General features: G+C 61.3%; 8 protein-coding genes across 8 annotated transcripts; 4 read left to right on the top strand and 4 right to left on the bottom strand.

The window, feature by feature from the left end:
• Nucleotides 1-1,814: 1,814 nt before the first annotated feature.
• COLE_01018 (uncharacterized protein) lies at nucleotides 1,815-4,339 on the top strand (the record flags this gene model as incomplete). The annotated part of the gene is made up of 4 exons (XM_018421163.2): nucleotides 1,815-1,859; nucleotides 1,912-1,933; nucleotides 1,992-2,224; nucleotides 2,261-4,339. 4 exons carry the CDS (start codon nucleotides 1,815-1,817, stop codon nucleotides 4,337-4,339), a joined length of 2,379 nt encoding a protein of 792 aa, XP_018281841.1.
• A 343-nt stretch (nucleotides 4,340-4,682) lies between these two features.
• COLE_01017 (uncharacterized protein) lies at nucleotides 4,683-6,032 on the bottom strand (the record flags this gene model as incomplete). The annotated part of the gene is made up of 5 exons (XM_018422126.2): nucleotides 4,683-4,951; nucleotides 5,006-5,190; nucleotides 5,222-5,547; nucleotides 5,586-5,962; nucleotides 5,996-6,032. The coding sequence occupies 5 exons, from the start codon at nucleotides 6,030-6,032 to the stop codon at nucleotides 4,683-4,685; spliced, it is 1,194 nt and encodes a 397-aa protein (XP_018281842.1).
• Nucleotides 6,033-6,583: 551 nt separating this feature from the next.
• Nucleotides 6,584-10,339, top strand: COLE_01016 (uncharacterized protein; the record flags this gene model as incomplete). Its single annotated transcript, XM_018425714.2, has 13 exons — nucleotides 6,584-6,671; nucleotides 6,712-6,914; nucleotides 6,946-7,200; nucleotides 7,235-7,459; nucleotides 7,493-8,254; nucleotides 8,289-8,468; nucleotides 8,506-8,688; nucleotides 8,725-8,805; nucleotides 8,840-9,151; nucleotides 9,187-9,316; nucleotides 9,354-9,511; nucleotides 9,546-9,729; nucleotides 9,765-10,339. 13 exons carry the CDS (start codon nucleotides 6,584-6,586, stop codon nucleotides 10,337-10,339), a joined length of 3,336 nt encoding a protein of 1,111 aa, XP_018281843.1.
• Nucleotides 10,340-10,525: 186 nt separating this feature from the next.
• Nucleotides 10,526-14,365, bottom strand: COLE_01015 (uncharacterized protein; the record flags this gene model as incomplete). The annotated part of the gene is made up of 2 exons (XM_018426377.2): nucleotides 10,526-13,545; nucleotides 13,579-14,365. 2 exons carry the CDS (start codon nucleotides 14,363-14,365, stop codon nucleotides 10,526-10,528), a joined length of 3,807 nt encoding a protein of 1,268 aa, XP_018281844.1.
• A 1,764-nt stretch (nucleotides 14,366-16,129) lies between these two features.
• COLE_01014 (uncharacterized protein) lies at nucleotides 16,130-17,454 on the top strand (the record flags this gene model as incomplete). The annotated part of the gene is made up of 2 exons (XM_065626116.1): nucleotides 16,130-16,964; nucleotides 17,447-17,454. The coding sequence occupies 2 exons, from the start codon at nucleotides 16,130-16,132 to the stop codon at nucleotides 17,452-17,454; spliced, it is 843 nt and encodes a 280-aa protein (XP_065482610.1).
• A 1,878-nt stretch (nucleotides 17,455-19,332) lies between these two features.
• Nucleotides 19,333-20,286, top strand: COLE_01013 (uncharacterized protein; the record flags this gene model as incomplete). Its single annotated transcript, XM_065626115.1, has 2 exons — nucleotides 19,333-19,484; nucleotides 20,019-20,286. 2 exons carry the CDS (start codon nucleotides 19,333-19,335, stop codon nucleotides 20,284-20,286), a joined length of 420 nt encoding a protein of 139 aa, XP_065482609.1.
• Nucleotides 20,287-20,688: 402 nt separating this feature from the next.
• Nucleotides 20,689-22,882, bottom strand: COLE_01012 (uncharacterized protein; the record flags this gene model as incomplete). Its single annotated transcript, XM_018426379.2, has 2 exons — nucleotides 20,689-22,774; nucleotides 22,809-22,882. The coding sequence occupies 2 exons, from the start codon at nucleotides 22,880-22,882 to the stop codon at nucleotides 20,689-20,691; spliced, it is 2,160 nt and encodes a 719-aa protein (XP_018281847.1).
• A 1,464-nt stretch (nucleotides 22,883-24,346) lies between these two features.
• Nucleotides 24,347-25,598, bottom strand: COLE_01011 (uncharacterized protein; the record flags this gene model as incomplete). Its single annotated transcript, XM_018421164.2, has 5 exons — nucleotides 24,347-24,454; nucleotides 24,507-24,876; nucleotides 24,947-25,103; nucleotides 25,171-25,417; nucleotides 25,527-25,598. The coding sequence occupies 5 exons, from the start codon at nucleotides 25,596-25,598 to the stop codon at nucleotides 24,347-24,349; spliced, it is 954 nt and encodes a 317-aa protein (XP_018281848.1).
• Between the last annotated feature and the right edge of the window lie 494 nt (nucleotides 25,599-26,092).

The raw sequence follows: 26,092 nt of genomic DNA, 5'->3' as shown, positions 1-26,092 counted from the left end.
GCCGACTGGTCGGCGGTAAGGGCGCGGTAGGCAATGTCGCGACGGATGGTCTTGCCCTTGAACTCAACGGCCTTGACGCCCTCGTACGCGAGGTCAACGGCAGCGCGGACAGTGGGGGCGGTGGCTGCGACGGCGAGAACACGACCACCCTCAGTAACAAGCTGGCCGTCCTTGAGACCAGTGCCGGCGTGGAAGACCTCGACACCCTCGGGGGTCTCGCCAATAGTCATCGGGACACCCTTGGGGTACTTGCCGGGGTAGCCCTCGGAGGCGCAGACGACCGAGACGGCAAAGCCCTCGCGGTAGCCGAGCTTGACCGAGTCAAGGCGGCGCTCAACACACGCGAGCATAACCTCAGCGAGGTCGGTCTCGTCGTCAAGGAGAAGCATGAGGGCCTGGGTCTCGGGGTCGCCAAAGCGGACGTTGTACTCGAGCACCTTGGGGCCGTCGGGGGTGATCATGAATCCAGTGAAGAGCATGCCGACGAAGGGGTGACCGTCCTGGCGCATACCCTTGAGGGTGGGCTCGAGAGACTCCTCGAGCACCTTCTTCATAATCTCGGGGGGTCGCGACAGGGGCCGGGGCGTACGCGCCCATGCCGCCGGTGTTGAGGCCAGTGTCACCCTCACCGATGCGCTTGTGGTCCTGCGCAGCAGGCATGGGGACAATGGTGTAGCCGTCCGAAAAGGCGAGCACGGAAATCTCCGGGCCGACGAGACACTCCTCGACGACAACCTCGTCGCCGGCGTCGCCAAACTCCTTGTCAACCATGACGGTCTTGAGAGCCTCAAGGGCCTCGGCATCGTCGGCCGGGATAAGCACACCCTTGCCAGCGGCAAGGCCCGAGGCCTTGATGACGCAGCGGCCGGACGAGAAAGGCGCCGACTTGATGTAGGCGACGGCGTCCTCGTACTGGTCCTTGGTGAACGTCTTGAAAGCGGCCGTGGGGATGTTGTGGCGAGCCATGAACTCCTTGGAGAGAGCCTTGGAGCCCTCAAGGAGCGCCGCGGCGGGCGAGGGGCCAAAGGTGGCAATGCCGGCTACCTATCAGCACTGAATAGCAGGTGACGCACCCTTGCGGAAAATAGCCTCAGCGCCGTCAACCAGCGGCTGCTCGGGACCAGGAACCACAAGGTCGACGCGCTCATCCTGCGCGTACTTGGCAATGGTGTCGTAGCCAGCCTTGCCGCCCCAAGGAACCTCGACGTTCTGGGCCTTGCCGCCGATAAGAGCGGTGCCAGCGTTGCCGGGAGCAATGAGGACACGCTTGACACGAGGGCTCTGGGCGAGCTTGAACGCAAGCGCGTGCTCGCGGCCGCCCGAGCCAAGGAGGAGGACGGTGAGGTCCGTGGCCGGGGCGGGGAAAGTGGTTGGCTCTGCCATTGCGGGTGCGCGGATGAGGATGGAGTTGTGGGTAGTGCCAAAGCCGTCCGAGAGGCCGAGTAGACTGGAAATCCTTGCCCCAGTGGGAAGCGGAGAGGCGGAGAAGCGGAGGCCGTTGCGGACACCTCCACTTGCCAAAAATCTAGTCCCTCAAATTCCTGGGTCCAATTCAACGTCACGTGCAGCCAATGACGGAAGCAAATTCGAACATGAGAGAGGCGACTGACTGACGTTCAGGGACGCGACGCGAGACGCGCCTCACACACAACCACAATCAGCAACAAGCCTTCCCCTCGCCAACTCATTCACTCTTGTCTCTCTCGCCCACTTGTCATCCACCTCATCCACCTCATCCACCTCGTTCTCTCCGACGTGGACTAGGCAGCTCCTCCTCTCCCTCTCCCGTTGCCTGCCCCGCCCCATTGTTCATAATGGCGACTCAGAACGTTGGCGTTCTTCCGGTTGCGACCATCGAGGTGCGTCTCACATCTCACGCGCCTTCCCATCTGCATCCATCGCTCACACCAGGTTGACTACGATGAGGAGATTCGTGCGTGCGAATGATGACCGTCTCCTTGCGCTGTCCCGAGACTCCAGCTGACATGCAGGGAAGATCTCAGAGTTCCTCACCAAGTTCGTCTCCGAACGCCGGCAAGCGAACGGCGGAGCCATCCCCGAGAATGATGACGCTGCCGCCGAGGACGAGACCGAGGACGAGTTGGATGATTTGGACGAGCTCCACATGGAGGAGGCGCGCAGCCCCAAATATATGCGCATCATGCGCAAGGTCGCCAACCGCCAGACTGCAGAGGTGGTTATCGACCTCAAAGACCTCCAAAACGTGAGTCACACCGTCGTCACGAGGAGCTGACAGTAGTATGGGACGGATCACTCCCTTCTCCACAACATTCTCAACAACACCCGCCGTTATATTCAGCTCTTCGCTGACGTGCTGGACAAGCTCATGCCTGAGCCAGACAACGACCTCGACACCTCTGACGACATCCTCGACATGGTAATGGCCTGGCGTCGAGAGCACAACGCGGCAGGCGAAGATGAGAACGAACTTGACAGGACCCAGTTCCCGCCCGAGCTCATGCGTCGCTACAACGTCTTCTTCCGCCCTCCACGCGGCACGGACGTTCTCGCCGTTCGCGCTGTACGAGCACAGCACCTTGGGCATCTCATCACTGTCCGCGGCATCGTGACCCGTGTGTCCGAGGTCAAGCCTCTCCTCCTCGTCAACGCGTACACATGTGACTCATGTGGTGACGAAATCTTCCAGGAGGTTGGCTCCAAGTCATTCACCCCCCTCGTTGTGTGCCCCTCGCAGACATGTCAGACAAACCAGACCAACGGCAACCTGCACATGCAGACGCGCGCCTCGCGCTTCCAGGCGTTCCAGGAGGTGAAGATCCAGGAGATGGCCGACCAGGTTCCCGTCGGCCACATCCCGCGCTCCATGACAGTGCATCTGTACGGCGCACTCACGCGCAAGATCAACCCGGGTGACGTGGTCAACATCTCGGGCATCTTCCTCCCCACCCCATACACCGGCTTCCGGGCAATGCGCGCTGGTCTGCTGCAAGACACCTTCCTTGAGGCTATGCACGTGCACCAGCTCAAGAAGCAATACGAGGACATGCGCATCACGCCTGAACTCGAGGCAGCAGTTGACGAGCTTAGCGTCGACCCAGGACTCTACTCTCGCATGGCTCGCTCGATTGCCCCAGAAATTTTCGGGCACGAGGATGTCAAGAAGGCTCTCCTTCTTCTCCTCATTGGAGGCGTGACGAAGAACGTCGGCGACGGCATGAAGATTCGCGGCGATCTCAACGTTTGTCTTATGGGTGACCCAGGTGTGGCAAAGTCGCAGCTCCTCAAGTATATCACAAAAATTGCTCCGCGTGGTGTCTATACCACCGGTCGCGGTTCGTCAGGCGTTGGTCTCACTGCCGCGGTCATGCGCGACCCTGTCACGGACGAAATGGTGCTCGAGGGCGGTGCGCTTGTTCTTGCAGACAACGGCATCTGCTGCATCGACGAGTTCGACAAGATGGACGACTCGGACCGCACGGCAATCCACGAAGTAATGGAGCAGCAGACCATCTCGATCTCGAAGGCAGGTATCTCGACGACCTTGAACGCGCGCACCTCGATCCTTGCCGCTGCCAATCCTCTGTACGGCCGTTACAACCCCAAGGTTTCGCCCGTTGAGAATATCAACCTGCCGGCCGCTCTCCTGTCGCGATTTGACATCCTCTTCCTCATCCTTGACACGCCGAGCCGCGAGAACGACGAGCTGCTCGCCCAGCACGTTACGTATGTGCACATGCACAACGAGGCGCCGGAGCTCGACTTTGAGGTCGTCGAGCCAACGCTCATGCGCCACTACATTGCCAGGTGCCGTACATTCCGCCCGGTTGTTCCTAGGGAGATGAGCGAGTACATCGTGTCGTCATACGTCACGATGCGCAAGGAGCAGAAGGAGGCCGAGGCTGAGGACAAGTCGTTCACCTATGTGTCGGCACGTACTCTGCTGGGCGTGCTGCGCCTTTCGCAGGCACTTGCGCGCCTCCGCTGGGACTCGACCGTTCGCCAGGAGGACGTCGACGAGGCTCTGCGTCTTATGGATGCGTCCAAGCAAAGCCTGATCGAGGACCGCGGTGAGATTGGTGTCGACCGCACCGACACGTCCAAGATCTTCCGGATCATCAAGGATATGGCGAGCGGGCGCGGTGCCGCCGCTCGTCGTCGTGCGCAGCGTGCGGCGGATGATGATTTCGAATCAGAGGAGGAGTCGCTCCAGGAGCTCGCGATGGTGGACGTGCGCGCGCGCGTGATCGCAAAGGGCTTCACCGAAAACCAGCTCATGGACACAATCGCCGAATACGAAAACATGGGCGTGCTCGTGCGTGAAGCCAACGACACACGCCTCCGCTTCGTCGACGAGTAGTTCTAGATGCCCATCTATACAGCTTATCGGGCAGCGGCCTCCGCCGCGCCCTGTAATACCCTCTCCCCCGACTTGCGACTTGTATTTTTGGTATGCATTGACTTGTGACAGTGACGAGGGAACGATCGATCGTGCCAATGCATCACATCATGTTGGGCCGAGAGCCCCAATACAACCCTGCCTGTGCCCCAGTGCCTTCGCAGGCTTCTATCTGCTCGCTCAGCGTGAAACCCGTGTCTCATCCTCCGTCTACCTCACGCTTGGCTTCTGCGTCTATCTCGGGAGGGAGTGAATAGGGTGCGCAGCACAGGCTCGGCGTCGAGCGAGTCTATGTGGGCGGGTGCTACACTTGTAGCATGTTTAGCCGCTGGCCTGCGACGCAAGCAACCCAATCTCCATCCTTGCTGAAGGCGAGGTTGTTGAGCTCGGCGTGTGCCGTCCATGCCTTGTGAGGCTGAATCTCGGCCGCGCGTGTGGAGCCTGGTGTTGGTGTGCGCCCCGCGTTGGGCGTCGCAGGCGGCGACATGCTGTACGGGACGTTGCTGCGCCGTGACTCGGGCTCGGAGGGTATGGGCGACGTGAGATCGTAGATGAGAAGCTGCGCGTCGTCACCTGACGTCAGCCCATCTCTCCAGCAGGTAGATGATGTTCTCAGTCTTCACTCACCACATGACGCGATGTACCCGCCGCCCGTCGCACCAGAGGTGGTACCTGTATTCCCGCCTGACCCCCATGCGATGGCGCCGAGCTGCGCCTTGTGACCTAGCAATTCTGCCACAGGCTGCCCGGGAGAGCGCATGTCAAGGATGAGCGTCTTCGAGTCACCCATACTAAAGCACGCAAGCATGTGTCTTGCATCAGCACGGCCGCATATACACTCACTGTTCGCGGTTGCTGAAGGCGATGCGCGCGAGTGGTGCCGAATTGGGCGTCTCGTACAAGATTGTCGAATGCTCAAGCTGGCGCAGGTCAAAGGCACGCAGCGAGCCGTCCGCGCCGACAGACACGAAAATATCGGGGCTTGATGGAAGCCATGAGAGATCGTACACCGCCCGGTCGTGGGCGATGAGCTGGGTGAGCGCCTGGGAAGTGTTGATGTCCCACAGTGTCGCAGTCGTGTCTGTCGAGCACGTCACAATGCTCTGTGGCGCCTGCGAGTTCCAACTAAAACTCGTGATGGGAGGAAGGTTGGATGGACTCTGCTTGCTCTGCATATCAGCGGACAAGCACACAATGCGAGACCCACGTTGGATAGGAAGGATCTCTGGTGCAGTTTCCAGCCCTCGGCGTCGTTATATCCATTACGCCCATACCCGATGCGGCCAGCGTCCTTGCTACTCCCATCCCATTTCATCTCCCAGATGCGCAGAACATCACCTGTTGTGGCGAGCAGCTCGCCGCGCCCACCATCACGGCTCAGAGACTCTTTCGGCTCCCACCCGAGCTTGGTAGCGGGATATGTGAGGCCAGCAGTCGCAAGCTGCTGGAAGTCTGAGGAGGCCGTGTACGACGAGTTGGGCTCGACGATGGTCAACTTGTTCTGTGGGCCTGTAAGGAACGACGAGAGCGCCACACGGTGAGGGTGCTGCGGATTGTTCGAGAACGCTACGCCGTACAGCGGGACTTGGATCAGCGTGACCCGCAGAGATAACGTACAGCTGGCATCGTACTGAAGCATGCTTGGGAGACCCATCGTTGCGGAGAGTAGGGGGAGCTGGTGCCGGGCCGGCGAGCACGCTGTTCGTCGGCCAGCAGCCCCAGGTGGTCGAGGGCGTTCCCGCGCGGGTGGTTAGCCGAGAGCCACCGAGCGTGGGGGCGGGATGGAGAAGGATGCCCCGCCGTGATGCCGATGGGGAGGAGACAAGTGAGTGAGATGAAGAAGAGACAACGTTGTGAGATGATGAAAGAGAGGTGAAAGGAGGGGGATGGCGGAGGAGGAAGGGGGAGAGGAGGGATGATGCGGTCGCTACCTGGACGCGGGAGGGAAGGCGAGGGCAGAGGCACAGGGTCTCCACCGCACGATCTCTCCACCGTAGCGATCACTCACCCAAGCCACAGGCACACCGAATCCATCAACGTGCCGCGGACAATCCCCTCCATCTCCGCAACTCCGCGCCGCTGCTGTTCGCCACAGGACGCTGAAACTACGCGCCTCCACTCGTGCTCATCCACCACCATCAACTTCCTCGAGCCCATTGTTGACACATCTTCTCGACTGCCCCGCTCAACGCCTGACCAGCGACAATGTCTACTGCAGACTATGTCGCAAAGTATCCTCGCAGGCGCGAGCTCCTCAAGACCGTGGACACGTACTGGATAGACGACCCCTACAGTCCGTCGTCCCCCTCTCGTCTGTCAGTGACTGACCACAGGGCCACCCGGACAGCTTGACTCTTCCCTCAAGAAACACACGACTTTGATTAATCGGCTCAAGGCGGCGCTGCTTATCGGGCCCTCAGATGCCATCATCAAGGAGATTGACGGTCTTGTGCTGTCAAAATACACGGCCGAAATAGTCGCTGCCGTCGTCGACGGCGCGAGCCGCGGGCGCGGTGACCCGGAGGTTGCCGTTGAGGTGTGTCTGTCATATACAAGGCTGACGGAAGATCATTGTACACCTGCACAAGCGGCTCGCGCCTGACTTCCTGCCGCAGCTACTTTCACCGCTGCTTGCCATCCTCGCTCCCGCACCTCCACCTGCCAAAGACGCAACTGAAAAGGACCGCGAGAAAGAGGATAAGGAGCGGATCGCCCGCCAGCGCCCCGTTCTCCGCATTGTTGCTGAGCTCGCCATGCTTATGGCCTGGCCGGAGGGAGCGCTCAAGGGCGCCGCCGAGGTCGGCAAAGTTCTCAAAACCCTCGTGTGTTGGGTGGCAATTTGACGCTGACTGGCAGATGAACAATGACCCGCAGTTTACAAACATTCCTCTTATGTCCACCTTTCTTAAGCACTTCAACCGGGCATATCTCGGGCCTTTGCCGCCCAAGGACGGCATCGCGCCTGAGGCGCTCCCCGAAGGCGTCGAGGAGCTTATCCCCGTCGAGGTGCAGAGGCAGATGCGCGACCTATTCGTCAAGTACTTTGACATGGCGAGCAAGACTCTTGTCAAGGGACAACTTGTGAGATCTGTAGGGAGACTGGGCTAACTCCAGAAACTCTTGGAACAAGATAAGCGTAATCACGAGGCATACATCAAGTCCGGCGAGATCTTCGAGGACCGTCAGCACGCATACGAACGTATGACACGGGCCGTGGAACGCCTTACCACCGGTGTACAGGGTCTCGCTGACCTCCTCGGGCTCGAGGCGCCGGTTCTTCCAACTGCCGCATCCTTGGGCAAGTCTGGGCTTCAGATTGTCAACACGACGTCATCGTTTGCCGTGCGCGATGATGGGGTTGTGCCCGGTGGTATCTGGGACGACGAGGAGGAGCGTCGGTTCTACGAAGATCTCCCTGACCTCTTAGATCTGGTTCCGCCCACTTTGCTGGGCGTGAAGGACAAGAAGCTGGAGAAGGAGGAGGACGAGAAAGGGAGGGCACCAGAGGGGGAAGTAGCGGAGGGCGATGTTTCGGCAGACGCCGAGGCCCGTAAGCGCGACGAAGAGGACATTCGCCGCCAGCTTGAGTTAATGGCGCTTGAGGGTGTCTCGAGTGAGGAAGAGGCTGTGCCCCTGGACCGGGTCGAGTCAACGGTCTCGGACGAGGCAGGCCCTGCGGAGCAAGAGGCTCACGAGGAGGAGCCGCAGCCTGCTGCGGACGCGGCAGCGGACGAGGAGATCCAATCTGGTCCTGCTGCTCGTCTTACTGCGCTTTTCGCCGCGCTTCCCGAGGCCGTCAACCGCGAAATGATCGACAAGCTCGCAGTCGAGTTTGCCTTCCTTAACTCCAAGGCTGCGCGTCGCCGTCTAGTCAGGGTAAGCCGCCGCCCACTCCATGCGCTGACTTCAGTTCATCGCGTCGGTGCCGAAGAGTCGCACTGATCTTCTCCCACACTACTCTCGCTTCGTTGCCATCCTCGACAAGTATATGCCTGACGTCGGCAAGGGCATTATCGAGACGCTCGACGAGGAAATGCGGTATCTTCAGCGGAAACGCACAATTCGCGAGCTCGACAGTATCCGGTTGAAGGTATAGTCCATATCCCAGCACGTGTGACTTACTTCAGAACGTTCGGTTTTATGGGGAGCTGGCGAAGTTCAAGGTTGCGCGACCGTACACCATCCTCCACGTCCTGAAGGTATTCGTTGATAACTTCAAGTTCAATGTTGAGAACATTGCGAATCTTCTTGAGACTTGTGGTCGCTTCCTGCTGCGCTCTGAGGGCACATCCGAGACGGCCAAGAGAATGGTGCGTGGCTTGCCCCGCCTGATATACTGACGCCAGATCGAGCTAATGCGTCGCAAGCAAAGTGTGACACACCTTGACCAGCGCCTCAACATCATGCTCGAGAATGCCTTCTACCAGGTAGGCACGGTTGATTAGAGCCTGCTCACGCAAGTGCAATCCACCAGAACGGGTCGCACGCGAGGTCGTGGAGCTCCCACCAATGCAGCTCTACATCCAGCATTTGCTGTACGACGCGCTCACAAAGCGCACGCAGGACAAGGTCCTGCTTCTTTTGCGCAAGATGCACTGGGAGGATCCGGAGACCGCAGACTTCCTTCTCAGAACATTCACGGAGGTATGGGAGGTCAAATACGAAAACATTGGTCGGATAGCGGCACTCGTATACGACCTGCAACGCTACCACGTTGACTTTGCCGTGGCTGTGGTCGACCAAGTCATGGAGGACATCCGCATTGGACTGGAGGTGGGATGCGCCGTCTTCTCTGCTGACCCACGCAGGAGAACATTTTCAAGTTTAACCAACGCCGTATCGCGAGCGTGAAGTTCCTTGCTGAGTTGTATATGTACCGCGTCGTCAACGCGGCGGTCATCTTTGAGGTGCTCTGGCAGCTTCTTTCTTTCGGACATCGTGAGTTCAGACCGTTTAGCCTTACGACTAACCGCAGCCGAGGGCTTCCCAGTTCCTGGGCGTGACAGCCCCATTGACTCGGTGCAGGACTTCTTCCGCGTGCGCTTGGCTTGCGTGATCCTCGACACATGCGGGAGCTGCTTCGGCAAGGGCTCTCTGCGGCGGAGATCAGACCACTACCTAGTTGTCCTCCAGGTAAACTACCTCGTCTCTCCACAACTGACGACAGCTCTATGCGGTTTGCAAGGCGGACATGCCAATGGACGTCGACTTTATGCTCGACGACCTGCTTGAGACCCTCCGTCCCAAGGGGCGGCCAAAGGGCGTTAAGGACGGCCCTGCCATCAACCGTTTACGCACATTCCAGGAGGCCGCTCAGGCCCTAGACGCGATGCTTGCAGCCAATGTCACTGGTAAGGTGTTTCGCTGATCAGCGCCTGACAGACAGACCAAGATGACGACGATGACGAGGAGGAGGGCGAGAGGAGCAACGAAGGCGCCCTCGAGCGCATCGACGACACTGATGATGAGGAAGAGGAAGAGGAGGAGGAGACAGAATTGCCCATGGCAGACGATGACGACGAGGACGACGTTGTGGTAATCCGCGAGCAACCCAAGGAGCTGGACGAGTTCGACGAGCGAGCACAGGATGAGTTTGAACGCGACTTTGCGCGGATGCTCGCCGACACGACCGTCGAGCGCAAGGCGGCGCCACCCGTGTTCGATCAGGCGGTGCCCATGTTCCGCAAGCGGCCACAGAACGGGGAGCCTGAGGCGGGCAAGATGCAGTTCATGCTGCTGTCCAAGAAGGGCAACAAGCCGCAAGTGCGCTCCGTGGACATTCCCATCGACTCGTCCATTGCTAGCAGCGTGCGCACGCATCAAGCTGAGTCACGCGCCGAACAGGAACAGTTGAAGCGTCTTGTGCTGCAGAATGAGAAGCGGCTCGAGCACGAGGACCTCAGCAACGTCGAGCAGAGCATGTCTCGCCGCGGCATCAAGGTGCGGATTACGAATTCGTAGCGGCACGGTGGCACTTGACCCTCCTCGCAAACCAACCAAGCAGACGGCCGGCTGCGCGCTGCACCCAGCGCCTTGTGGCGCCACATGCGACGGGAGCTAGATCGAATCAGGCTCCCCTCGGAAGCCATATGCCTCTGTGTACAGCGACACCCTTGTGAATTTGATCTATGCATGATAACTGCTGTGCTAAACTACGTCGTACCCTGCGGCCTTGAGGCGCGCGACGGCACGAGGCCCGCCCAGCTGCGCGGCTGTAGTGGCGCGGCGCCGCACCTCCTCCTCGCTAACAACTCCGGTCCCGTTGTCCTTGTCCACGTCATGTGCGAGCACGCGCCGAAGCACGGCATCGCTCCCCTGCGCCAACACGACGACAAGAAGCTGCACGCGCGGACTCGCTCGCTCTGTCTCTGTACCCTTCCACAACAGGCCTGCGAGGTGGTGCGTGGCCACGCGGCCAAGGAATCCCTCTTTGCCGCCCACGACCGCGCGCGCGTAAGCATGGAGGACGCCGCGGTCCGTCTCGAGGGGCGAGAAATACGCTGCAATGGTTCCGCACTCGAGCGGCACGCTGTCCGTCACGCGGAGCGAGCGGAGCGCGCCGCTCTCGGCCCACAGCAGGCGGCGGTAGTCCACGGCATAGTTCATCGCGAGAGGGGGGAGGAGGACGCGTGAGAACGACGCGTCGCCGAACGACACGGCCTCGTAGAGTGCCACGAGGTCCTGGTAGAACTGGAAGAAGGGGGTGTCGCCGAGGAAGCGGGCGGCTTCGAGCGGCGCGGGGGGCACGTCGGCGGGGGCAGGCGGGGACGAAGAAGGCACGGAGACGGCGTCGAGCAGCGCGGCGAGGGACGCCGCGACCGCGTCGTCCCGGAACACGTCTTTGACCGCGTTCGGGGCATCGTTCAGCCCGTGCTCGAGCATGAACACTTTCATGCATCCCAAGATGGCGTCGCTTCTGTTCCGGTAGCTAGGGGAGGTGAGGCGAGCGAGGCGGGCGAGGGCGAGGGTTGCGCGTGCGAGCTGCGGCTCGGACGCGTCCCAGTCTGTCGGGGCGAGGGAGAGGGCGTCGGACGCGCCCGAGCGCAGGAGCTCGTCGAGCGGCGAGAAGACCCAGTCGGGCGACAGCGGGAGGGCTTGCGGCCACGACGGGGGCGGTGCGCGCAGCGTCCCCGTCGCTTTGAGGTAGAGGTGGGAGGGGCGGGGGGCGAGGATGTCAGCGAGCGCGGGCAGGATCGTGGCGTGCAGCAGCGGGCGGAGGACCGTGAGGCCGTCATTGTGGTCGATGGACGCGATGGCGGCGAGGACGGGCGCGGGGTCGTCCTCCTCGTCAGAGTGTTCCGCGTGCTCGTCCGAGTGCTCGTCCGCGGACGCCAGCGGCGTCCAGTCCGTCCGGATGATGTCGTCTACGAGGCTCATGGCGAGCGGCTCATCGCCCGGGCCAAAGTTCAGCGCGAGGTCGAACGCCGAGCGCGCCCACATGCCCAGATCCACGACACCCCGCTTCGCAGTCTGCAGCACCGCGTGCCGCAGCTCGACGTCTTCGCTGCTCGTGGTGGCCAGCGTCCACCACACGAGGCGCTGGAGCGGCGGGCCGACGACGAGCTCGAACCCGAGCGCATTGTTCAGGCGGAACAGCTGCGCGAGCGCGGCGTTGAATCCCGGCCCGTCTTGGCTCGCCGCAGAGGGGATGTCGGCGAGCGCGCTCGGAATCGCCTCGAGGAGATTCATGCTCTGCAGGGAAGACAAGAGAGCAGCCTTCTCGGCTTCTCCCCCTCGCTGCCCGTTGATGCCCGCGCCGAGCGCGTACTCGGCGAGTACGGCGAGCGTGGCGGCAAGCTTGCCCCACTCTTTCTCCTCAGAGGAAATCAGCGTTTTGGTCGCCGCAAGCGTCTCTTCCACCACCCCCAGCGCCGTTAGCTGGGACCACGTCAGGTCGTGCTCCGGCGTGGTACGGTGCGGGTCGATTGCGCACACCACCCAGACCCTCAAGAGGTCGAAGTACGCCGCAAACGTCTTCTCCTCCTGCCCCAGCGCCCACGGACCCAAACGCGACCAGATCTCGCGCGCGCTGGCCGCGAGCCCCGCGGCCATGCCGTACCGCCCCAGGGCGTAGAGAATGCGCAGGACTTCGAGCACGACCTCCGTCCCGGATGAGGGGATGTCCGTCGCGAGGAACTTGAGCAGCGCCTCCGCAGTTGGCCGCAGTACGTCGGCTGACTCGCGGCTGCTCTCGACCGTCTCCCGCAGAAGCACAAGGGCGTCCATGTTCGGCAGCGCGTCTGGCCACGCGGGCCGGAGTACGAGCGCTTTCACGGCGTGTGGGACGATCGGGGTGATCAGCTCCGCCACTTGCGGGGCGGAGGTGGCCGCGCGGCGAAGGATGCGCAGGAGTTGGGCCCGAGTAGAGGCGGGCAGATCAGAGGAGATGAGTTCAGACAAGCGCGGGGCGAGGTCGTCCCAGGCGACAGCGGCGGTACCTGTCCCCTCGCCGTCTTTCGTGGGGTCTGGATGGAACGCGATGGGGGGGTTGTCCAAGTACGCCCATGGCCCGCCGAGGGCCGTGAAGAGGAGGTCAATGGCTGCGGAAACTACAGAGAGCGCGCGCGTCGGCGAGGAGAGGACGGACGAGGCGACAGAGAGAGCCTTGGATTCAATGTCGTCTTCACGGCAGGCGGCGAGCCAGTCAAGCTGCTCGTCGCCCTGTGCTCCAACCCCCTCCTCCGTTTCTGGCTCTCCTGCAACCTTCTTCGCGGGTTTCTCCTTGCCTACACTCTCGGCCCGTGTGTAATTTCGCAAAACCCTCCCCAACACCCCCATCATCGCGACCCGCTGGCTCGCGACCGTGGAGTAGCACAGATGCGTGATCTCTCCGATGGTATAGCCTGCCATATCAGGCGCGTCGCCGTGGTGGTGCAGGCCCAGGTGAGACGGGAGGCTGGCGGCCTGCTCGCGGCTGAGCGGGTTGCCCTGGAGATCGAAGCGAGGGGCATCCTCCTGCTCCTTCGCTGGAGGCTTGGGCTCGATAGGGGCAGAGGCGGAGTTAGTCATCCATTCTAGCTTGGGATCGTGCGCCGGTGCGTCGGGGAAGTACTGCCGCAGCTGTGAAGGTGTCGGCGCGTCGAAGCGTACCTCCTTGCTGGCGCGTGGAGATTTAAGTGGGCGCGGGTCAGGTGTCGGATGCTCGTGCACGGCCTTTGCAGGGGGTGCTGTCGTCAGCAAAGACACGGATAAGAGCTCACCTGGCTTTTCCTCCTTCGGCGTCGGGGAGGTGCGCTTCTGGAGCGTAGTCTTTAACCGGCCGAGAAGTGCCGCGCCGAAGCGCTCTTCCAGGTCGCGCATCTCGTCTTCACGCTCACCGGCGCTCATGCCGGCCACACGCGCGGCATTCTGTGCGCGCTCGTTAGCGTCGAGTTCGCCTGCTCCGCCCGCTTGCATCCTGCGTGCTCTTTCGAGACCGCCGGTCTCCAAGTTGCCCAGATCTGCTGCGGGCCCCCTCTGCGGCCGCTCCACCGCTCCGCCCTCAAACACGCCCATCCCTCTTTGGCTCCTTATGAGGCGCGGCCCGGCACTTGTCGTTGCATCCCTAGCGGCCGCGTCGCGCGCGGCCCGCCGACGACGCATGAGATCAACAATGTCATCGCCAAAGCGTTCTTTCAGTTCAGCGGCCTCCGCTTCCCGCTCAGCGTCGGACATGCTGGAAATACGCGCGAGGTTCTCCGCGTGCACCTGGCGGCGCAGTTGCTCAGCCTCCGTGAGGGCTGGGAGAGGGGCTGCGGGGCGCGGCGCCGCATCCTCCTGGAAGGATTGAGGCTGTGAAGAGGACCCGACGGCCGGCACCGCGTCCACGACCCGCCCTTCGCCCACAGTAAGACCACCGCCGGCGCGCACTTTGGCATCCTTGCGCGCACGGGCGAAGGCACTGCCGCTGCGGTGCGAGGCGATGGGAAACCCCTTGGATTGCGTGGCGGGCAGTTGAGGTGCGCTCGGCGGAGGCGCGTCGCGCTCGACGATGTCTTTGACGAACATGGTGATGTGAGTGATGCTGTGACCGAGACTGAGACCGATAGTAGTCATGCAACTGGGCGACCTCCACCGCAAGTTTATGCTTCCGTCATGACGCATTCGAACGGATTCCGCGTGAGACCGTGGAGGCACTTCCAGGTACCACTTGTTCGACGCATCGACAGACAGAGATACAGAAATCAAGGCGTGCTGCCAAAACTCGAGAGGATGAGATGCATTTCATACTAGAGTAGAATGTCGGTTCAACTGATTAGTCTCCGCGCAGTGGATGCGTATAGACGCGATGACATGCCCAGTTGAATAATTCTTCTTCGCTCGTCCAACCACTTAGGCCGGATATCCCCACCAACAGCATGGCTCGACGAAAGGTCTTACCGCTGTGACGGGGGACTGAGAGCGTGGGGAGGCAAAGCCAGCCCGCAATGACATGGAGGGGAAGGGGAGGGGGTCAGTAATGCTTCACTTCCGGACTCGCAAACGCAGTCGTTGTTCATACTTGCATACCTAAGTGTCAGCTCTTGCTCACATGCGCCGACGAGAGGTTCAGAAATGCGAAGTGAACTCGTGCCAGCCACAGCCTAGCAAGCTAGGAGCGTGGCTGTCGTACTGACGTGCAAATGTCGAAGTTTCATCAGGAGGGGGATGGAGGACTTACGATGGCCTACACCGTCTTGAGGGATGGAGAATGAACAAGGTCGCAGTCGAGTAACTTTCCACAGAGACTTTTGGCGCGATCGGTGAGTAAGTCACGAGATGCCACAACACGTGGTAGTCCACTAACCCCGCTCTTATTCGAGCCACTGGTAGTGCTGGGTGACGCCACAGAGGGGAGGGCGGCGGGCGGGAGGGCAATTGAGTGGAAAAGCTTCACTGGAACACGGAAGCAGATTCTTCCCACTCCACCCCAGGCGCTCCAGAGCGGGGCGCGGGCGCCACTGAAAGCACAGTTGCGTCGCCGCCATCAACAGATCCCTCCCCCTATTCTTCATCTTCACTCTACTCTCTCCCCCTCCTCTACACCCTCCTCTCCCATCTTCTTGAGACACATCCCGTCTCCCTCCTCTACACATTCACATCAAAACACAGGTCCGATACAGACCTCTTGTCATTCTCTTCGTCTTAACACCCTCAAACAACCCAGCAAAATGGTGAGTAACGAATTTCTTCGCCACTCAGGTGGAGCGTCAAGTCGTTATCTTCCCTTCCCTCTCTTCATCCCACAAGCGTCTAGCTAACATACAGTCTTACGGTGGCGGTTACGGCGGCGGTGGCGGCGGTGGCTACGGCGGTGGTGGTGGTGGTGGCTACGGTGGTGGCTACGGCGGCGGTGGTGGTGGCGGCGGCTACGGCGGCGGTTACGGCGGCGGCGGCGGTGGTCAGTTCTCTCGCGGCAGTTACGGTGGCGGCTTCGGCGGCGGCTTTAATGGCTCGTATCGACGATTTGCCTCGTCGCGTTCGGATCATGCTGACTCTGCAGGCGGCGACCGCATGGGCAACCTTGGCTCCGGCCTTCGCAACATCGACTGGCAGTCGACCGAGCTCATCAAGTTCGAGAAGAACTTCTACATCGAGGACAAGGCTGTCTCCGCGCGCTCCGAGGAGGAGATCGCCGCGTTCCGCAAGGAGAAGGACATGCGCATCCAGGGCACCAACGTTCCCCGCCCCATCACCAACTTCGAGGAGGCTGGCTTCCCCGAGTACTGCATGACCGAGATTCGCGCTATGGGCTTCGAGGCACCTACCCCTATTCAGTGCCAGGCCTGGCCTATGGCCCTCTCGGGTCGCGACGTCGTCGCCATTGCCGAGACCGGTTCCGGCAAGACCATTTCGTTCGCCCTTCCCGCCATGGTCCACATCAACGCCCAGCCGCTTCTCGCGCCCGGTGACGGCCCCATTGTTCTCATCCTTGCCCCCACCCGTGAGCTCGCAGTCCAGATCCAGGCCGAGTGCACCAAGTTCGGCAAGTCCTCCAGAATCCGCAACACCGCCATCTACGGTGGTGCGCCCAAGGGTCCCCAGATCCGCGACCTCCAGCGCGGCTGCGAGATCGTCGTTGCCACGCCCGGCCGTCTCATCGACATGCTCGAGTCTGGCAAGACTAACCTCCGTCGTGTTACTTACCTCGTCATGGACGAGGCCGACCGCATGCTCGACATGGGTTTCGAGCCCCAGATCCGCAAGATTGTGTCGCAGATTCGCCCCGACCGTCAGACTCTCCTCTTTTCGGCCACTTGGCCCAAGGATGTGCAGCGTCTCGCAACTGACTTCCTTCACGACTACATCCAGGTCAACATTGGCTCCATGGACCTCACTGCGAACCACAACGTCGCTCAGCACGTCACCGTCTGCTCCGACTTTGACAAGCGTCAGATGCTGCTGAAGCACCTCGACCAGATTTCGCGTGAGAACGCCAAGGTGCTGATCTTTGTTGGCACCAAGCGCGTCGCCGACGACCTTACCAAGTTTATGCGCCAGGACGGCTGGCCAGCACTCGCCATCCACGGCGACAAGCAGCAGGCCGAACGCGACTGGGTCCTTGCCGAGTTCAAGTCGGGCCGTAGCCCAATCATGCTCGCCACCGATGTCGCCTCGCGTGGTCTCGGTACGTACCCCTGCCATTCTAACTTGTCACAGGCGTCAGGCTCTTAGAACTCTGGGCACTGAAATCTCCAAACCGGTTGTGCGCGCAGGCGTCTGGCCGTGATCTCCTCGTCTTGGAAGTCTCTCTCGTTGAGCATTCTCTCTGAGCTCCAGATCACAGCAGCAGACAGACGCCATTGCCCTCCTCTGAGCAGTTAGTTCAAGCGAGGAGGGTAGCGCGCCCGTGACGCAGCAGACACACATCCCATCTGTTCGTCCGGCCCCTGTGTGGTCGGCTTACTGAGTGTCCGCAGCGTCCCCTTCCTGGAGATTCGGCCCTCATTCCGAGTCCCGTCGCGTGCAAGAGGGCACTCCCCGTGTGATTGTGTGTTGACCTTTCTTCTCGTTCCGGATTCTGCTTGTTCATTTTGAATTTGCTCACTGCTCCGTGATCCCATTCCTCTTACAGATGTCAAGGACATTTCGTGAGTACCCCCTCTTCAAGCACCTAGACTGACGCCAGTTACGTCATTAACTACGACTTCCCCAACAACTGCGAGGACTACATTCACCGCATTGGCCGTACCGGTCGTGCTGGCCGCAAGGGTACCTCGTACACCTACTTCACCACCGACAACTCGAAGCAGGCAAGGGAGCTCATTGGCATTCTCCGCGAGTCCAAGTCGGAGGTTCCCCCAGAGCTTGAGGAAATGGCTCGCTACGGTGGTGGTGGCGGCGGTGGCCGTGGCCGTGGTGGCCGCGGCTTTGGCGGAGGTCGTGGTGGCTTCCGCTCCGGCGCCAACTCTTTCGGCGGCGGCGGTGGCGGTGGCGGCGACCGCGGCTACGGCAGCAGGTGGTAAACCATTATCCTCCCCTTCTCATCGCCCTCTCCCTTCTTTGTTCCCTCTCCCCCCCTCCCCCTTCCCCACACTTGATCGGTTCGCGGCGCGGTATGGCCTGGCCCTCACTCGTTGCAATTGACCACATAGACTGTTCATCATTCATTGACTCCCCATCACACATGGATCTATAGAGCGGGGTAATCCGTATCGTACCCTGTGACATAGACATGATTATGCCAGGCCAACGTTACGCGTGCACACGCCTCGTTTTGGGGGAGCGCGTAGCGTCGCCTCGCCTCGCCCGTGTGGTGGAACTGACGAGTCTGTCTGTACCCTTTGAATCCTAGAAGAAACATGTTAGCCGTGGCAATATTGAGCGAGCAGTTCGAGTATGTGTGAATCCGTTAAGTACGCAAGTGCTTCGAGTGTGGACAAGGAGTGGTTGTGTTGGCATGTTGTAAGACCACACAGCGATCAAGAGTTCGCACACAAATACCCAGTTATTAGGCCAATTAGGCAAACACATCGTTCGAGCGGCGTAGGTCTTGATACGGGAATGGTGTGGCTCAGTTCGTGAGATATGCAACTAGGACAGGCCTTCGCTGAATAGCAGCCGGCGCGCCCCTTCTCGAGCTCTCGAGGTCGGTATGACAGCAGGAGGAAAACGTCGAGGTCGAGGCAAGGACTGATGGCGAAGCGTTTGATGTCGCCGCCTCAGGCGCAAAGACTGAGGCTCACTTCTGCAGAGGTCCCAGCCATATCAGAGCGAGGTGACAAGGTGGGGCCATTGTCGGTGCAGGTCGGTCCGCAAACCGCAGTAACCGGCGTCACCATTCCACGCCGGCGGCAGGGTCTCCGTATTCTCGGCGCAACATGCCTCGCTTAGCTACTCGACTGATCGGGGCGCGGTGTCGGGCGACCTGGGGCGGAGGGCGTTGATATAAAATGATGAAAAGCGGTGGTCGCTCAATTACACACGGCGGATTCCCTCCTAATGAAATGCGCATCACATCTCGCCAACTCGTTGCTCGCCATCCTCTGCTCATGGCTCACCACGCATAGGCCGGACGCGATGCACTGATCGTTGCACTGTTGCTCTGATGTGACGACGATGGGAAAGCAAAGCCTAGAGCGAGACAGACCCTGCGGGAGTGTTGGGCTCCATTGGGGTGGATGGGGTGGGGGGGTGGATGTGGAGGGTGGAGGCGGTCCGTGCCATTCCTGAAGTTGACAATAGACGCCTGCGCCGTCTGAGAACAATCCTTCCCTCGGCCTCATCCTCGTCCTCGTCGTCCTCGTCGCCCCCTCTCTCTCTCTCGCACACACCTCTTTCTCTCTCCTCCCCACTTCTCTCCACGCTCTCCACGCTCCTCTTCTCTTAACACTCCACAACTCCCCTCACTCGTTCCCCGTCCCCTCTTCGCCTTCGTGTTACTCCCTTCAGCCAGCCTTGCCTTGAACAACTACCTCCCTATCAGCACTTGGGACAGCCTCACCCTCTTCGCCCCCTCCGCACCTCCCTCATCCTCTCCCCTTCCCCCTTTCATCATGCCAACCACACTCCAGCCTGAGGATCAGCCCCGCCGGCATAACAAGAACAGCATGCACGAGCTCAAGCTTCGCCGCATCCTCGAGAACAACGCCCGTCTCAAGGAGGACCTGAGCCGGCCACGTATTCCAGTGTCGCAGGCTAGCTTAGGGTGAGTTCTAACGCCGAAGCAAAATGGTTGCCGGGCGGCCAGGCGGCAAGAACAGACGTCGGCGGGTACGAGATAGCTGCAAGGCCACGGTGGGAGCCGAGCAGGGCTTCGAGGAGGCCAAATCGAGGTTTCCGCTCCTGGGGCCTAGAGAGCCAGCATCGAGGACCATCTTGTGTCACGCCCCAAGGAAGGAAGCCTCAATTATGCGCCCTTCCATCAACGAGATCACACCCTCTCGCCGCACTTGACGCTGCGCAGCACTCAGCGACAGTGATGGCATGACCGCCCATCGCTAGATAAATTGAGGCCATGGCTGAGCTTGGACCGCCCCCCGTCAACCAGGGCATGCCAAAGTGGCGCATCCAGCGTCCTGGCGGCCATCGGCTGCGCCCGCGCCTCTCGCTGCATCACAATCAGGCTGGTTTTTCCAGCCTCACGCTGCTCGTCGCCCTCCGCATCCGCCTGGAAGCCTGGCAACCTGGCAACCTGGCAACCTGTCGCCGCTCGCTGCGCCCGCGGCTCGGCTGACCCCAGACTCATCCGGTACTGCCAGGACACACGCGACCCCATCCTCCCGAGCGTGTGGGGCGAGCTCAAGCGCGGCGAGGACCCGTACGCGCCCCCCGAGACCGGGTGCGGATGCACCAGTGCGTCGTCTCCAGCCCCCGTCGCTAATCCCAGTCATGTAACCTCGCGCTGGCACACTACCCATACCCCCCACACTCGTTATCCCCTGCTCGCAGGCTACCGCTCTTATAATCGCGGCGTGCCCTCATGTATCCGATCTAGACAGCTGGTGTAGGATGGGCCCACATCCGGGGTCCTCGCTGACAACATGGGGCCCAGGCGGCACAGCATGGTGGCCCATTCCCCTGCCCAGAAGGGCGTGTCCGTGCAACTGACTCACTGACCTGATCCTGACTCGTACCGCTCGTTGGGAACGTGCAACTTGTGGGCAAGAAGCTTCTACCGGAAGCCGGGCATCACGCCCTCTTCGCCGCAGCACGCAGCACGGAGTATGCGTGCGACGCGTCCGCCGGGCCTCTTCACGTCGTGTGTGATCGGATGCTTGCGGGGGGTGGCGCCGGGATGGCGTCGCCCCGAGCACATCAGGAAAGAGAAGACCGGGTGATCGGGAGAACTGCATACAACATGCTACATACATGGGATTCCACTAGATCCGGCAGAAGGCGATGGCTCGAAGTTACTTGGGAGCGAAGAAATCTGTGAGTGTGCGTTTGGGCGGTGGGCCGGCTGGTGCGGCGTGTCGTTTCGCGATGGACAGCTTGGGTGCGGGCGCTGGCGCTGGCGCTGGCGTGGGCGTAGGCTTGAGCGTTGTAGACACCGTTCCCCTCGCGGATGAGGTGGGGGGCTCTGTCGCCCTCGGCGTCGCTTTGACGAAGGCGAGGGGGTCTCTCCGTGCCGACACGTTGCGTTCGGTGTCCGCCTTGCCCTTCCCCTTGTCCAAGAACGCGAGCGGATCCCTCTTCGCACCAGCTTTGACGGATGCGGGGGGTTTCGGCTCTGTCGATGCCTGTGCCGGCGGCAGCTTGAGTACGCCGGATGCTGTTCGCGGCGCCGGCTTGGCTGCGAACGGGTTGCGCTTGGCCTGGCTCCCCTGGCTGCTTGGAGGAAGAGAGGCGGGTGGCGCGCGTGTAATCCACGGCCTCTTCTTGGCATCCTGCGAGCGTGGCGGACTCTGCGAGCTCTCCTGCGAGCACAATGGCGGCTGCGATTGCGACTGCGACTGCGACTGCGACTGCGACTGCGACGGCGGCGCGTCAATCGACACGAGCATGTCAGCGAGCTCATCGCGGCCCGCCGCGCGCCGCCGCACCGTCGGCTGCGCGACCACCTCCGCCCTGCGATACCGCAGCTGCGTCCACTGCGGGTGCACGAGGCGCACCAGCATAAGATCCGGCATGCCGCGCACCTCGCGGTCGACGGGCTCGGCCTCGCGCTTCTGGGGATAGTACGCGCGGCCGGCGACGTGGCTCGACTCGGCCGCGGCGCGGTAGCCGTGCGCGCGCCGCACGCCCTCGTAGAACTCGCGCCGCGCCTTCTTGACCTGCTCCGCCTCCTTCTCCCACCAGCTCTTGGGCGCGCGCCGCCCCACGGCCTTTGCGCGGTCTTGCGCCTCTTCGTGCGCTTGGAAGTTCAGCGCCCACCCCACCGCGTGCCGCCGCCGCTCGGCTTCGTGGTCGTTCACGTGTGCCGCGTTGCGGCCCCACACCGTGCCCGTGCCGCCGGCCACAAAGTGGCCGCGCCCCGTCGTCTTAAGCTCCGCGGACCACTGGGGGCGGTACGCGTCGTGCAGGTATTCGGGGGCTGGCGTGGACCCGGGAATTACGTGCAGTGAGAGATGCCGCCTCTTCTCTTCTTCTGTGTTCTCGTCGGTGCTTGTAGGAATGTCGGGCTTGAGCAGCGTCGCGGTGAGATTGTCGAGCACCTCCTCGGGATCGTACGTCGTCAAGAAGAGCTCCCTCAGCCCTTCGGTGCAGCGCTGGAATGGCGGCTGGTCATCGAAGAAGCCCGCGCTGGCCCTGTTGACGACTTGCAATGCGACTTCGGTGCAGCTCGTGTCCCGCACATCGAGCACGCTGAGCCCGGGCCAGCGCGCCAGCGCTTTCATGCTCTTGTCTCCGATGCGGCGGCATCCGGGGAGATAGAGCGCGCGGAGGCGCCAGCAGCCCCGCCCCTCCTCCCACTCCGAGAGCTCGAGCGAGGCAGCGAGCATGCGGATCCCGTCATCGGTAATCTTCCCGTTGTTACGAATCCAAAGGACAGTGAGGCTATCCGCCCACCGTAGCGACTGGATGCCCGCGTCGTCGACGCTGCCGTCCAGCGTCAGACTCGTGAGGAGGGCGTACCCCGGGTTGAGCGAGTGGAATGTACGCGGGAGGCTGACGAGCGGGTGTTCCTGGTCCTCCGTGCGCGTCGTCGACGTCGCGAGATTATGCAGCGTGTTGACGCACGGCAACGCGACCGTGTGCGAGGGCACCCAGCGCGCGGCGCCCTCGGGGTCGTGCACGGCCGTGAAGCCCCACAGCGTCGCCTCGTCTGGCCGCTCGTAGCTCTTCGCTTCCGAGTACCACCTGTCGTGGTTGACCACGGCCATGAGGCGGCGAAAGAGGAGCGGGGGGATGCGCAAGTCGCCGGGGCGGAACGCGTCAAAGTTCGCGCTGACGATGTTCATACACATCCCTGCGAGCGTGGCGCCGCGCGGCTGCACATTGTGCGCGGGGATCGGGAGCGGCTTGAGGAGCCATAGGGGGCGCGCGGAGCCCGAGCTGTCGTCAGTGGAGGAAGCGATGAAGGGCTTACAATAGCACCCGGTCTGTTACCTCGCCGCCGAGGCCAGAGGCGAGCGTCTCGTGCAGGCTGCGCTCTTGTTCCATGGATGGCGGTGATGAAGGACGCGTCGCGTCTAAAGTCATGGCATGTTCAGGTTCAAGTCAGTCGCGTGGATTTGCCTCCGACCATCCCTCCTGCCCCACTCCCACATTCACATAGGCATATATCACATCACTTGATTTTCTGATCCGACAACGTCCTGCCGAACTCCCAGGCGCCGATGGAATACATAGAATGTCCATATACATGTCCAAAGTGCCGAGAAAAGTGTGTTTCAAATAGCGGACAGAGATGTGGCCTCCTTTCCACCACTCCAACGCCAACGGGCGCCACAAATACTGGGATGCTCTAAGTATCCATCCTATCTGCTTCAGCTGTAGATTGCTGAACACTGAGCGAAATTCTTGACTTTGCAAAGCGGGGGGAATAATCCGTGGTATATATCTCGTCCGAGTGAGATGTACGTCAAGACCTACATCGAGGAGACTATTTTCAAAAACGCAGGTTATCCTTCATTTGCTGTGGAGGAAGGTATCTTCTCTGTTGGTCGGAGCGTTAAAAAGGAAAGCCTTGCGCCGAGACCTCAAATGTCCCGGGAGGCTGCTCGGCATGGTCAGTGCCATATCGTCCTTGCATCGAGAGGATGCAGGACCTCCCTCCACTCGAAACGGATGAGTGCACCAACAACCCGGGGTACGATGCTTCCGGCGAGGCCAGTACTATACTCCAACAAATGCTGAACCACCGGCAGCATGGCCGGCTCCAATAACAGAGCGAGCCCGGATTTCGAAGGGTGTTGCCGCCCACGGCGCCTTCGAGATCCGTCTTCGACAACCGTTGCTTGGGCACCGACAGTATGGGGTGTGGACAGGTCTCACACGGCCCAGAAGCTTGGCACCCGGGCTGATGGCTCTCGGTGCAAGATCCTCGCGACAGGCCTAACAGACGCTCTACATCTAACAGAGTTCACCGTAAACGCCCAAGCTGTGATGGGCGAAAGCCAGTGACAGTGACAAAGAATTGTCCGGTATTTACAACATCTCGCCCCTACACATGCAACGAGGCCAGCTGTCAGGTCCATCTATGAAGCCGCGCCTGTACGGCCCAAAGCCGGGGAGCGGCGGGACCATACTGGGTCTAGGTTAGCTGCAGCGGCGTTCCCTCTCCCAGACTGTTCGTTCATGGTGCCGCCATTGCCTCGAGCCCTCCCCCCTCCCCCCTCTCTCCCCGGAAAGGGCATGCACTGGCTCATCCTGTAAAGTAGGGCATTCGGCGGCTCTCCCCTGTCCCAGAATCTCGGCAAACCCCCTTTCTGCAACGTTCTCACCACGGAGCACGGAGCCAGTTAGACAAAGGAGCGGCAGAGCGTCACCTCCCAGGCACAACACATTCGGAGATTAGCGGAATCAAAGATTTCATTAGCGCCTTAATGATCGACGGATCGGCCTCCACACCCTCCCTCCGTGCTATCTTTTGCATCTCCCGGCGAAGAGCTTTTGTCTAAACACTCAGTGCTTGGGCGGGGCGTAGTAGATCTTGCGGTTCTTCAGGCCAGCCCACTTGGCGCGCTTGACGACAAGAGACAATGCGGTCAAGACGCTGATAATGATAACGGCCTTGGGAGTCAGCGAGGACGTCCAACAACTTCTGCAACACCGCAGGACTCACCTGCATGCCCATCTTCTTGCGCTCGTCGTGCTCCGGCTCGGCAGCCCAGTTGAGGAAGGTGGTGACGTCCTTGGCCATCTGCGAGGTGGTAGCGGGGGTGTTGTCGTCGTACTCGACGAGGCCGTCGAAGAGGGTACGGGCCATGGCGATGCCGCCACCGGGGAAGTAGGGGTTGTAGTTCATGCCCTCGGCAACGGTAACGCCAGGAGGGGGGTCAACGTAACCGGTGAGAAGCGAGTAGATGTAGTCCGAGCCGCCGTGACGGGCCTTGACGATGAGGGAAAGGTCGGGAGGAAGACCACCGTTGTTGGCCGCACGAGCGGCCTCCTCGTTAGGGTAGGGAGCGGGCATGTAGTCGGAAAGCTTTCCTCTGCATCGTCAGTAACACGTTCCGAACCTCGCCCGCCGGTGTGCTCCTTGCACACCGCTGCAATACTCACGGGCGGTCGAACATCTCGCCCTCGTCGTTGGGGCCGTCCTTGTACTCAAACTCGGCGGCCATGGCCTTGGCCTCGTCGGCAGTGTGCGAGACGCCGACAAGGTTGCGCCAGGCAATGCGGTCAAGGGAGTGGCAGGCAGCGCAGACCTCACGGTACACTGTCATGTCAGATAAGATCGCGGCTTTGGCTGCTCCAGCCATGGGGCAGCCGCATCGCGCACGCACCGAGGTAACCACGGCGGATCGAGGCGTGGTCAAAGGTCTCGAAGATACCCTTGTGAGGCCAAGGGTACTCGGCGGGGTGGAGACCGACCTCGGCAGCGGTGTTGGCGCTCGCCTCCTGGAGGCCCGGGATGCCAAAGAGGTGTGCGTACCACGCCGAGGTGCCGACGGCGATGGCAGCCGAGCCGTAGAGCGTTGCCCGGGACGCGAACGACTCAGCGGGCTTCGAGAAGGTCGAGTTGAAGCGGGCCTGCGCGCGTCAGCACACGATTCTGCGGAGTCGCCCCCCTCGGCTCCAGCTGCACGAGCTCCGTTTGCTCGCGCAGCCGAGCCAATGGGGCCGGGGTCGTTTGACGGACCTTGGCAAAGGCCTGGGCGGGCACCCGCGCCGAGGCCCTGGTGGCGAGCCGGGGGAGGGCCGAGGAGAACATCTCGGACAGAGGGAGTGGTGAGGAGGGGGAGTGATGAGAAGGCGGAGATGGGATTGGAGGTCAAACGTCGAGCAGCGAGGAGCAGGCTCGCCTGCGTACGGCCGGTGCGTCCCGACCCCTCGCCTGTGCTGCCTGCACCACCCAACCACCCAACCAGCCCAGGGCTCAATCTCACCCAGGCGGACTTTCGGCATTTCTTCCAGGTGGCTCATGGCTACACTTGACCAATCACCCTGGCGCTAAAGCTACTCATCTTGAGCAGCGACCTCCTCCGAACTTCCGATGTTCCACGTGCTTGCCACGATGTTTTCATGCCAGCTTAGGTAAACACCCCGCCAGTTCTGCCTCCGTGAATCATTGGGTGACATCTTGACATCTTGGCCTGTCTCGACCACAATCCATCACAGCTCCTACTAGTGTTATTGCAAACAATCACATCCTTCCCATCTCCTCTCTTGTCCTGGATCTCAATCACATCTTATCAGCCGACCGAG

Source organism: Cutaneotrichosporon oleaginosum (assembly GCF_008065305.1).
Source record: "Cutaneotrichosporon oleaginosum strain ATCC 20508 chromosome Unknown ATCC20508_contig01, whole genome shotgun sequence".
NCBI lineage: Eukaryota > Fungi > Basidiomycota > Tremellomycetes > Trichosporonales > Trichosporonaceae > Cutaneotrichosporon > Cutaneotrichosporon oleaginosum.
Note: the sequence above shows the minus strand (reverse complement) of the source record. Positions and strands in the feature narration are given on the sequence as shown.